This window comes from Geotrypetes seraphini, chromosome 14, assembly GCF_902459505.1.
Source record: "Geotrypetes seraphini chromosome 14, aGeoSer1.1, whole genome shotgun sequence".
Lineage (NCBI taxonomy): Eukaryota > Metazoa > Chordata > Amphibia > Gymnophiona > Dermophiidae > Geotrypetes > Geotrypetes seraphini.
In genome coordinates this window covers 5,627,365-5,640,068 of record NC_047097.1, presented here as the reverse complement: position 1 = coordinate 5,640,068, position 12,704 = coordinate 5,627,365, and the positions used below count along the sequence as shown (strand labels likewise).

The 12,704-nt window shown below is 44.8% G+C and overlaps 1 protein-coding gene across 3 annotated transcripts in view; it reads left to right on the top strand.

Annotated features, from left to right (window-relative positions):
• The window catches only part of SNX22 (sorting nexin 22), an 85,623-nt gene that overhangs the window by 70,586 nt on the left and 2,333 nt on the right, over positions 1-12,704 (top strand). For all 3 annotated transcript variants that reach the window (XM_033919984.1, XM_033919983.1, XM_033919986.1), the window contains 3 exons: positions 962-1,056; positions 9,887-9,919; positions 12,471-12,538. In XM_033919984.1, the coding sequence (XP_033775875.1) occupies positions 962-1,056; positions 9,887-9,919; positions 12,471-12,538 (196 nt within the window). The remainder of the gene's footprint in view (positions 1-961; positions 1,057-9,886; positions 9,920-12,470; positions 12,539-12,704) is intronic.

The window sequence follows — 12,704 nt, the reverse complement described above, 5'->3', positions numbered from 1 at the left end:
GATGATTAGGAAAGGGTTAGTTAATAAGACCAAGAATATTATAATGCCTCTGTCTCTCTCCTTGGTATGATCTCACCTTGAGAACTGCGCACAGTTCTGGCCACCGTATCTTTAAAAAAAAAAAAAAAAAAAAAGATATAGCGGAATTAGAAAAGGTTCAAAGAAGAACGACCAAAATGATAGAGGATGAAACTCCTCTCACCTGAGGAAAGGCTATAGAGGTTAAGGCTCTTCAGCTTGGAAAAGAGATGGCCAAGGGGAGATATGACTGAAGTCTACTAAATCCTGAGTGTTATAGAGCGGATAAAAGTGAATCGATTTTTCACCCTATCAAAAAGTACAAAAAAAAGGGGACACTCAATGAAATTACATAGAAATACTTTTAAAACGAATAGGAAGAAATATATATATATATATATATATTTTATTTTTTTTTAACTCAGATGATAGTTAAGCTCTGGAACTCGTTACCAGAGGATGTGGTAACAGCGGTTAGCATTGCTGGGTTTAAAAAAAATGTTTGGACAAGTTTCTGGAGGAAAAATCCATAGTCTGCTATTGAGACAGACATGAGGGATGCTATGGCTTGCCCTAGGATTGGTAGCATGGAATCTTGTTACTATTTGAGATTCTGCCAAGTACTTGTGACCTGAATTGGTCTGACCCAGTATGGCTATTCTTATATTAAAAATCTCTGTAAGGTACTAGTTGATTCTTTGGTTCCAGGACCTCATCCGTTGTGATCCTGGCTTCTACCTCCATGTAACCTCTCTTCCCCAAGGCTTGTCTTTGAAAGAAACGGAGGTTGTAGAGGTTTTATCTTGTGAGAACCTTAACTTCCTGCTCTGCTGAAATGTAAACTAGTCTGCACACTTTGTAGTAAGAAGAGATGTTGAAGGTTTAATGGTTTGCTTTTCTTGCTTTGGTCTGCTCTGATGATTTTGATATCTTTTCTTCAAAGGGCGTCTTGTGCCACAACCAGGATGTGCCCAAGGAATTGCTAGAGTTTCTCAAGGTCAAACATTTTCAGCATAGCAGTAAAAACTGCAGCTTGGAGTGAGTACTCTGCCAAACAAGTATCTTTTTTTTTTTTCTCAGTTTGTTCTTTTTCTCCATAAATGTTGTTGAAAAGTTTTCCTTTTGAGTACAAATACAATTGGAAATACGTAGAAGTTATCCAAACTAATAAGTTGTATCATCACTAATAAGATTAACAATTAGCAGTAAGTATATTATTTAGGAAAGGTTATTACATTATGGGGCTCGTAATCAAAACAAAAAAACGTCTAAAAAGTGTCCTAAATGGCTACTTGGACGATCAAAAAGCCTGATCGTCCAAGTACCCATAATCAAAGCTGGTTTTAGACATATCTAAAACCAGCATAGGCCTTTCCCCTTGCCTCTAAATGCATAGCGCAAAAAGAGGCATTTTTAGAGGAGGGGAAAGGGCGGGAGGTGGGCCGACCTACACCTAGCCATACAGCAGGTATAACCAAAAGTTTAGGCAGGTTGCCTAGTCAGCACTTATACGTTTTGACTTAGACCAAGTCAAAACAGGTATAAGTGCTGAAAAAGGGCTGCTGAGCTAATCGCTGCAGCTCAGCGGCCCCAGCAACCTGCCTACCCCCTACTGCAACATTCACTGCAGGAGAGATGGCTCATCTCTCCTGCCGCAATGATGATTGCCATTCCCCTCCGAATCGTGGCACTTCAGGGTGAGCATTGCAGCAGGGCATCTCCCTTGCCGGTGATCCTCACCCTGAAGTGCCGCGGTTCGGAGGGGGGTGGGCGATCACCATCGCTGGCAGGAGAGATGAGCCATCTCTCCTGCAGCGATCAGCCCTCCTCCGGCTATTGCGATCGGGCAGGAGGGGGCCCAAGCTCTCCTGACCGGCAACACCCCGAACCCCCGACAGCATCGGGGCAAGAGGGAGCCCAAGCCCTCTTGCCCCGCGATCCCCAACCCCGCCCCCCCCCAATCGAGTCCGATGGAGCCAGGAGGGAGCCCAAGCACTCCTGGCCCAGCGATCTCCAACCCCCCTCCCCACCCACGATCCGGCCAGGAGGGAGCCCAAGCCCTCCTGGCCCGGCGACACCCCTTAACCCCCACCCCCCCCACACTAAAATACGGGAAGGAGAGCCGGTTGGGTCCATATGCCTAAGGCCCCACCCACAGGAGGGGCCTAAGACAACTGGGCCGATTCCGGTTGGCCCAGGCACCTCAAGCCCCACCTATGGGCGGGGTTTGAACCACCTGGGCCAATCAGGCCCTAAGGCCAGACATTCCAGAGATGGCTGGCCTGTCGAACGGATGGGCTTGGTACCCATCTGTCTGACCAACAATTTTTAAGGTACAGGGAGGGGGGCGGGGGGGTCATGGGGTCAGCGGGGGGGGGGTTGCGGGTCGGCAGTGGGGGTTGCATTGAGCGCAGGAGGGCCTGGGATCCCTCCTGCCCATATTTTAGTGGGGGTGGGGATTAGGGGGGGTTGCTGGCCCAGGAGGGCTTGGGCTCCCTACTGGCCGGATTGGGGGGGATGGGGGTTGGAGATCACTGGGCCAGGAAAGCTTGGGCTCCCTCCTGGCCCCATTGGACTCGGCGGGGAGGGAGGGGGGAGGTTCGGGGTGCCACCAGGGCAAGAGGGCTTGGGCTCCCTCTTGCCCCGAACGTAGTCGGGGGTTCGGGTACTGCGGGCCAGGAGGGCTTGGGCCCCGGATCGGGGGGGGGGGGTTCTGTAACCGGTGTTGTTTTTGACAGACACCGGTTACAGAATCCAGCTTTTAGGCGAAGGACTGGCTCTAAAAGCCCTTGTTTTGGGCGTTTGGGACTTAGGCTTTTTGTAGGTTGATTATATGGTGTACTAGTTGATCTGGGCGTTTAAACATCTGAACGTAGAGGCAGACCATTATTAAAAAAAACAAAAAAAAAACTCCTTTTGGACGTTTTTTTTTTGATAATGGACATTTTCCCTGCTTCTACTTTCAATGTTTAAGACCTTAGGCCAAAAGGGGACTTAGATGTTTTTTTTATTATGCCCCTCTATTTGTCTAGAGGTGCCCAAGATTAACTGGAAAAAGTATGATTTTTAGTTACCATTATTTCTTCATGTATCTTTTGAGAGGGAAGCAACAACAGAGTTCATTTTAAACTGACAATGATTACAATTGTGTCAAATATATTGAAATCTTTTTATTAAAGTATATAATTCTATACAATCATTTATAAATCACAAATAGAGAGTCTTCTGGTTCAATCTGGTTTTGGTACAGCCTTCTCAAAGATATTTTTATATCATCTTGGAAGATAATTTGGATTGTGTTTCAGACATGGGTGTACCGTGTTTCCCCGATGGTAAGACACTGTCTTATTTTTTTTGGAAGGCCAAAATATGCTCTAGGGCTTATTTTCGGGGGGATGCCTTATTTACCCTTTCATGTCCCCTCTGTATCTCTATCCTTATTCAGTAGGTCCTGCTTACCCTTTCTCTTCTTTGTGTCACTATCTCCATTTTCAGCTTTCCCCCCCTTTTCCTTTGTTACTGCACCCTGTAGCTAGAATCTTTCCACCCTCCCTCCACTCCGGCCCAGCCCAGTATGAAATATTTCCTTTTGTTTCCCTCCCCTCTCTCTTTCTCTCTCTCTTCTGCTCCCTCACCCACGAGTCCTGCATCTGGCCCTCTCCCTTCTACCTGCACCTGGCAACACCCCCATGCTCCGCGGCTCTCTTCAGCAACTTGTCAGCAGCGGTGATCAAGACAAGCTACCGACATCGAGGCCTTCCCTCTATGAGTCCCGCCTTTGTGGAAAAAGGAAGTTGAAACAAGCGGGACTCGCAGAGGGTAGGCCCCGACGTCAGAAGCTTGTGTCGATCGCTGCTGCTGAGTTGCCGAAGAGAGCCGCAGAGCAGGGGATGTGGCCGGAAGCAGGTAGAAGGGAGAGGGAGATAGGAAGGCTGTAGATCTCCGGAGCATGACACCGACCCCGGCCAGGATGATTTCTTTTTCAGGCGTGCATCTTACAAGTCCGGCGTCGCGGCGGGAAATAGCCATGCTGAGCAGTGAGCTCAGCACTACACAGATGAAAGCCTTGCTTGCTGATTGGTCCGGCGGCACGGCCGCCGGACCAATCAGCAAGCAAGGCTTTCATCTGTGTACTTGCTGAGCTCACTGCTCAGCATGGCTATTTCCCGCCGCGACGCCGGACTTGTAAGTTGCATGCCTGTGTGACACACTACCGGAGCCACGGCAAAGGTGGAAAAGAGCCGCATGCGGCTCTGGAGCCACGGGTTGCCGACCCCCGCGGTAGACGGAGGGACCACACGGAGTCACCCACCATACCACCCGATTCGGGTAAGCGCAGGTATCGGTGGGTGGCTTATTTGCGGGGGGGGTGCCTTATTTTACAATTTTTTCTAAAAAAGGGGGGGCTGTCTTATTTGATGGCCCTGCCTTATCATCGGGGAAACACGGTAGTAGATGAACAGGAAAATAATTATTATGTTGAAATATTTTTATTAAATTTCAAGTGAAAAACCATGCAATCTTAATAGTCGGTGCATTAATACTTTGTATAAGTACTTTACCCATCTCCCACCTCCCCCTCCTTCCCTAGCCCTTACAACAGCAATAATCATACAGTACACTAAGTTACAACCAAAAACAGATCACGTGTTCAAGATGTGACTGCGGGCATGAGGTGTAAGATCCATCCAAAAAGCCTCCCAAACAACTGTGTCCAATGTAATTGGTTGGTATTATAACAGGTTGCCGACTGCCCTATTCTTGATGCCAAACATCGATCATAGAGGAATGTAACCTGCACAGAATGGCTGGTACAGCTCTGGCTGCCTTGTTGCGCAGTAGAGAATGACACGGGGACCAATCTTTCCCTGTCCATACCCCATTCCTGCAGGCTCTGTCCTCATCTGCATAAGCCTCAAACACTTTAAAATCATAAGTGTTTGAGGCTTGTGTGGTTAAGGCAGAGCTGAAAGGAATGGGACAGGGTGAGTTCCTGTGGGGAAGGGGGAAAATTTGTCCCTGTGTCATTCTCTATTGGGCAAACTGGATAAACCCTGCAGGTCTTTATCAGTCATCATATATCATGTCATATACTGTGATGTTTGTGTCCAGTACCTGCTTCTTCTACCTTTGTCAGGTTCTATTTGGGATTGTGTCATATAGGCCTGGGGAGCCTTTCAGGAAGGGGGTGCTCTGGATGATTTGGAGGGGGAATCTGGAAAAAGGGGGAGGATCTATGGGAGAAGGGTTAGGGGGCAGCTCAGAATATTGCATGGCTCCTTTAAGAAGTATCTAGGAGCTTTGTAGCCTGATACTCCTAGGATGGAAGAATAACTAGCAGTATTTTTCAAGAAATAACGTAGCTTGTGGTGTTCACTACATGATTACACTCAGGCTCTATATACTGTATTAAAAAATCCACTATATATAGTGTATAATAAATAATCAATCCTTTGCACAAACATTTAATCATATGTGTTGAAGTCTGTGTTCAGATCCGCATATCTCAGTGGTCAAATTGAAATCAATGTGAAATCTAGAGCAGAGGTTGCTAGCTGGGACCATCATAACCACAGTGTAGTCCCATATAGTGCATCATATGTAACTTGCAAAACCCAGATAAAAAGAAGTACTTATCTGGGAGCGATGTAGCATTTCTCTGGTAAGTATCCTCTGCTGTAGAATTGAACGTAGAAATAAACAAAGATAAACCAAAAGCTGCACCTCTGAGGGGGTGGTATATTGCATTAGATGCCTGTTTAAAATATTATATTGGTCACACTAAACGCATGATTAAGATGCATATAGGGGAGCATCTATGCAATATACTGGCCGCTTACAGGCTCCGCTGGTAGCCCACTGGATGGAGATGGGCTACTCAGAAATGGAACTTCAATATACAGTAATTATTCAGATACAGTTACCTGCGGGTAGCAATATGTCAGTCATTGTTAAATCGTGAACAGCGTTTCATTTTTGAGTGGTGGACCCTGCATCCAATGGGACAACCAGGAAGTAGAATGGTTTCAGGTTTAAATTTCTCCCCTGTGACGGTTTTATAACCTTTTTGCCTCGGGTCCAGTGAAAAATAAGGAGGATTTTTTTTCTGATTTTTTTTCCCCCCCCCAATTTAGAAGAACACATTACAAATCATTTTTACACAGATTGTCAGTTGTTGATTTTCGTGTCACGTTTTCTCTGACAATTTGTCCCGGTATCATAACAAGGCTTGATTTTGAGGCGGCAAGGGCAGTATAAGAAGGGTTATAGGTCAGCGTCCCCCTTGGCTTCTGGTTATTCAGCCACTTCCCGAGGCAGGAGCCCATATCCCGTGAGGTTAGTTCATACAGCTTATTGCAAATTTTAGAACATTGAATAATTCAAAATATACATGTTTTCCATATAATTTTGTTTATAATAGATGTAGAAGCAGGTGTTAAGATACCGACACATGAAGAAAGAGTTATTAATAATTTTAGCCTTTTTTATTTTGTAATTTACTCCCTCCTGATGATGCGTGGAGCGAAACTCGAGTCGAGGGACCGGGTTTAGGTACCTTCGGGTGTGGATTGTTGATTTTGTGGTACTTTTGGTTTATTTTTTATTTTTTTTATTTCTACGTTCACTTCTACAGCAGAGGATACTTACCAGAGAAATGCTGCATCGCTCCCTGTACAGGTCGTTGGTGAGGCCCCACTTGGAGTATTGTGTTCAGTTTTGGACACCGTATTTGGCGAAGAACACAGAAAGGCTTGAAGCGGTCCAAAGGAGGGCGACGAAAATGATAGGAGGTTTGCACCAAAAGACGTATGAGGAGAGACTGGAAGCCCTGAATATGTATACCTTAGACTAGAGGGAAGGAGGGACAGGGGAGATATGATTCAGATGTTCAAATACTTGAAAGGTATTAACGTAGAACAAAATATTTTCCAGAGAAAGGAAAATGGTAAAACCAAAGGGCATAATTTGAGGTTGAAGGGTGGTTGACTCAAGAGCAATGTAAGGTAATTCTTCTTTACAGAGAGGGTGGTGGATGCCTGGAATGCGCTCCCGAGAGAGGTGGTGGAGAGGAAAATAGTGACGGAGTTCAAGAAAGTGTGGGATGACCACAGAGGATCTAGAATCAGAAAATAAAAGTAAATATTGAAAAACTAAGACCAGTACTGGGTGGACTTGCATGGTCTATGTCTGTATAGGGCCGTTTGGTGGAGGATGGGCTGGGGATCCCTTCAATGGCTGGGAGGGTGTAAATGGACTGAAGTGAGCTTTAAAAACAGTACCGAGCAGAGCTTTGGATTCTTGCACAGAAATAGCTAAGAAGAAGGAAAAAAAACCCCAACAAATTTTTAGATTGAATCAGGTTGGACATACTAGATGGACCATTTGGGTCTTTATCTGCCGTCATCTACTATGTTACTATGTTTAAGTACATCTTTTTATTTGGGTTTTGCAAGTTACATATGATGCACTCTATGGGACTAACATAAGCATAAGAACATAAGCAGTGCCTCTGCTGGGTCAGACCAAAGGTCCATCATGCCCAGCAGTCCGCTCACGTGGTGGCCCATCAGGTCCAGGACCTGTATAGTAATCCTCTATCTATACCCTTCTATCCCCTTTTGCTTCAGGAAATTATCTAATCCCTTCTTGAACCCCAATATCGTACTCTGTCCTATCACACCCTCCGGAAGCGCATTCCAGGTGTCCACCACCCTTTGGGTGAAGAAGAACTTCCTAGCATTGGTTCTGAATCTGTCCCCTTTTAATTTTTCCGAATGCCCTCTCGTTCTTGAAAGTTTGAAGAATCTGTACACTGTGGTTATGATGGTCCCAGCTAGCAACCTCTGCTCTAGATTTCACATTGATTTCAATTTGAGCACTGAGGTAAGTGGATCTGAATATAGACCTCAACACATATGATTGTTTATGCAAAGGATTGATTATTTATTATATACTATATATAGTGGATTTTTTAATACAGTATATAGAGCCTGAGTGTAATGTAGTAGTGCTTTAAAATAAAATCTCAGGAAAGTTTTATTGCATTACTCCATATAGTTTATGATTGGTGTTCACTACAAGCCATACTATTCAATTTGCTGTATTTGGATTGTGTGTTATGATAATATAACATGCATTATTGCCTTTTAACAATCAAATTACACATGGTAGACCTGTGACACACCTTAATAACTACCCTGGAGTGTTTGAAAAGTATGTTCATTAGAAGCAGTGCTGTGGAGGTTATAAAAGATAAAATATTTGGTTGGCAAAAATTATTTGGCTTCAATAAATCTACAGGGAAAGAATTTTGGTTTGTTTGTTCTATAAGATATAAAATCTTTAATGAGAAATTAATTGAAACATGGCTGTACCTTAGTTCTAAAAAACTTTGAAGTTCCCCATTTTACATGGAAAAAAATGATCCTTTGATTCCATGACCTTTATCCCATTACCAATTATCTTTATTTTACATTACATTAGTATTTATGGATTGCTAATATGCCCCAGAAGGAGTTCAATGTGATTTACAATTTAGAAGATCCTGGCCATTTCCAGGGATTACATTATTTCATTAGAGTTCATGACACACATAACTTGGTTTGTTTGCATAAGTGCATGATTATGGCATTTGGTTAGGAGAAAAAATTGGCTTTTTTTTTTTAGTGTTACAGTCTAGATATTATGGGTTCTGATATGGATGTTTCTATTTGGGTTCGTAGGGAGCTTGGTCATCTATCGCAGTGTTTCTCAACATGCGGTACGTGTACCCTTAGGGGTATGCGGACCAATTGTTGGGGGTATGTGGCCTGGCCGCTGCAGATGATATTCCCTGCCTTTCCAACGAAGCCACAACCACCGCTGGAGGTCCCTCCTTGCAGCCAGCTGAAGCTGCTGTTGGAGATCCCTGTCCGCCCGTCCATCAAAGCAGATCCCTCCTTGCTTCCTGCCCCACCCGCTGCCAGGGTTCCCCACTCTTCCCTCTCTCCTGAAGCAGCTCCACAGGGCTTTCCTCTAAATTCAGAGCTGACGTTAGAGGAAAGCCTTTCTTGTCACAGGTGCCAGTTAGAGAATTGGGTTGCCGCTGAACTGATTGGGCAAGGGAATCTCCATGAAGACTACTGGCAGGAGGGAACCCCCTCGAATGTACATGGCAGGAAGAATGCCCAATCCCTCCTACTGGAACCCCCCCCATGCCCATGAAGACTACTGGCAGGAGGAATGCCCAAGACATCCCCAAGATATCCCTTGGCAGGAGGGATGCCCAATCCATCCTGCCGGAACACCCCCCCCCACACACACACACCCTGCCCAAAGTACCTTAAGTTAGCTGGAAGCTTCCTCCAGCTGGCTCACCTTGGCTGAATGGCAGTCCTGCCCCTTCCTGGTACATCCCATGATGCACTGGGGAGGGGCCTAAGGTCCTGATTGGCCCAGGCGTTTAAGGCCCATCCCATAGGAAGGCCTTAGGTGCCTGGGCCAACCAGACTCTTAGGCCTCTTTCCCAGTGCATTCTAGGAGGCATTGGGAGTGGCCTAAGATTCCAATTGGATTCTCTCTGAAGCCATCCGATCTGGCCTATTTTCAAGCCTGATCTGCCTTTTAACTAGATTTCCCTCAGTCCATATTTGGTCTTGCTCTGTAAATTTTTTACAGATCAGCATCCAGCAGAAATTTATTTCACTGTAGAACTTTTCACTTTACTTTTTTTTTTTTAAAATTGAAAACCAATCAATGACACATGCCAATAAGCGTATATCAAAAGAGAACATAACCAAATATAAACCATGACCACTTGAGCCCCAGGTGCCTGTGTGATTTACTGACAGTACCCTCATATTTATCAATATTGTTCTTTACATTTCAGCTCACTGACAGAGCTATCGTCAGAGCAAAACAGGTACTTTAAAATCTTTTCTTCATATACTCATTTGGGGCTTTGTTCAGCTCTGTCTCCAGAAATGGGGTTGGCAGAGAACTCGGTTGGAGGGAGGGTAGGCAGAAGCCATGTGACAGAGAAGAAAAGTGCTTCTTATTAAAGGATTCAGAGCCGCTGACATCAATAAGTCTATTGATCACATAAAGAATTAGCAGGCAGTAGAAAGCCAGCAAAAATTGCTACATGGTCTAGAGGAGTTGGTGAGAGACTGGTTAGGATGGCAGAAAGGGGATCAGTGACATAATCCCTGCACAGAATCAAGGTCAGGTCCAGCTTCCACAGCCATTGAATGTCAGGAAATGTAAACAAAGGTCCTGGTTCATAGTTACTTGAAGAAAGTGTACTGTTTAACCTCACATGCCAGAGTAGCGCCACCTAGTGAACTGTTGCTAAAATCATAAAGTTGGTGATGGGTTCTCATTGTTCTGTCTCCACCAGCGTAGCTGGTTCTTTTGCATACTAGTTTTATGTCCTTTTTCACCTGCACACACCATGGCTTAAAAGTAGTGAAATAGAACAATGTGGTTCTCTTTGCTGAGAGTTTGGAGAAATATCTGGTACAGTTCAGGTCAGTTTCATCCCAGGGCTGTTTAATAGAGATTGAATGCATTGAAATGACAAATCAGTGGCAGAATGCCAAGGTCTAGAACAAACTTCTTATGGGCAACCATATGTGACTCTCTATCTCTGGGAAAAGTAGCAGCTACATAATGTTGAATGGGTCCATAACCGTCTGCAAAAGCTACATGTTTGAACTTGGAGATTGTATAGGGAAAGGGATTTGTATACTGTCTTTGGTTGTAAACACTCAAAGCAGTTTACATACAGACACTTCAAGCATTTTCCCTATCTGTCCCAGTGGGCTGACACAGTCTGTCTAATGTACCTGGGGTAGTGGATGATTAAGTGACTTATCCAGGGTGACAAGGAGCAGCACGGGGTTTGAACCCACAACCTCAGGGTGCTGAGGTTGTAGCTCTAACCACTGCGCCACACTTTCCTCCTTCTATAACTTTAAAAAAATGTTTTCACATACAGCATTCCAAGTCCCATTGCTGTATCACACATTGTTTGCTCCGAATGAATTCATTAAATCTTCAATTTTTTGTTTCGGAGGACTTTGATCAACTTTTCCCAGATAGTCACATATATTTCTAATAATACCATATGCTTACCTCAAAGGTTCTGCCTTTTATAAGGAAATGGTTATCTTCTCAGCACTTCGTTACTCCTCCTCCTATTTAACATTTCTATTGCGCTGATAATCATATGCAATGCTGTACAACAGTATATTTGACTGTCCCTGCTCAGTAGAGCTTACAATCTATCCCCCCCCCCCACCCGCCATACACACACTTTTATAAAACTGCGATAGCCATTTTTAGCATAGGCTGGCATAGAATTCCTATGAGCATCAGGAGCAGCATGTCAGCCTGCACTAAAAACAGCGATTATGGTTTTGAAAAAGGGGGGAAGGTAAATTAACAGACAACAGGACCAGTAGGGCTTAGGGAATTTCTCCTCGTCCTTTCTACACACCATCATAAATTTTGGAGGACACACAAACCTCATGACAGGTTCAGGTCAATGTAATGAGAAATTAAATATCTACATGTTTTTCATTAATTTATGTGATATACCATGCTTCACTGAAAATAAGCCCTAGCATGATTTTCGGGATAGGTCTTAATATAAACCCTACCCCCAAAAATAAGCCCTAGTTGCTGGCAGCAGTGCTTCCCCTCCTCCCCCGTGCAGCTGAACCCCCGCTGACCCTCCATCCTTCCCTCCCGTCGACCACGAGCCATACGGGCTGGCATCACTCTAAACAGGTTTTGCAGCCTTCTCTCATCGGGGCCTTCCATGTGCCGCATTACTGATGACATCAACAGTGATGCGGTAGAGGGAATTCCCTGACAGACCGCAAAGCCTGTTTAGAGTGATGCTGGCCCGTATGGCTCGCGGTCGACGGGGTGCGCAAGGGCTCTACTGTACAGGGGAATGAGAGGGAGTGATAGAAAGATCGATGGGAAAGCACAAGGGCATGGGTGAGAGGGGAGGAAACATACTGCACATGTGGGGGTGAGAAAGGAAAGAGGAAGGGAGAGATGATCATGTACATGAAAAAAATAAGCCCTACCCTGAAAATAGGAAACTGTCTTATTAATTTTGGGCCCAAAAAACACCATAGGTCTTAATTTTGGGGAAACACGGTAGTAACTTGATGCACTGCAATAAAGTAGTGCAGAGAATACAAACACATAACATCAACAAGTTGAAAAGGGCACATTAACAGAGATGTTGGGATAATTCATTTCCCCTTTACTCCAGTTGCAGACGCGGGTGGGGGGAAATCAGAGCCAACTTCCACCTTTTCATACTGTGTCGTAAGGTTCATTATTTGGGGTCAGATCTGTATCAGAAAAGTAAAAAGAATTCATTCCCACCTCATACAGGGGAATTGCCCTGTTCAATGCTGACAGTTGTTTTGTTCTTCCTCTCTTCCCCCAAGCTTTCTACTCTGCCACAGACCAGTGGTGGGTTTCCACAAAGACCCCTATGTTCTCCCTTCATGTTCAGGTAAGGACCTGCTCAGCTGGAAGCCAAAGCTGAATACGCTAGTGGTGTATGTTAGCATTCTGATGCTGCATTTACAAAAAAATGGTTCAGATACTGAGTGAATTAGGAAACGGGTTCTTGAAGGGCATTTCTTGCACATTTCCCCCCCACCCCCTTTTTATTTTAT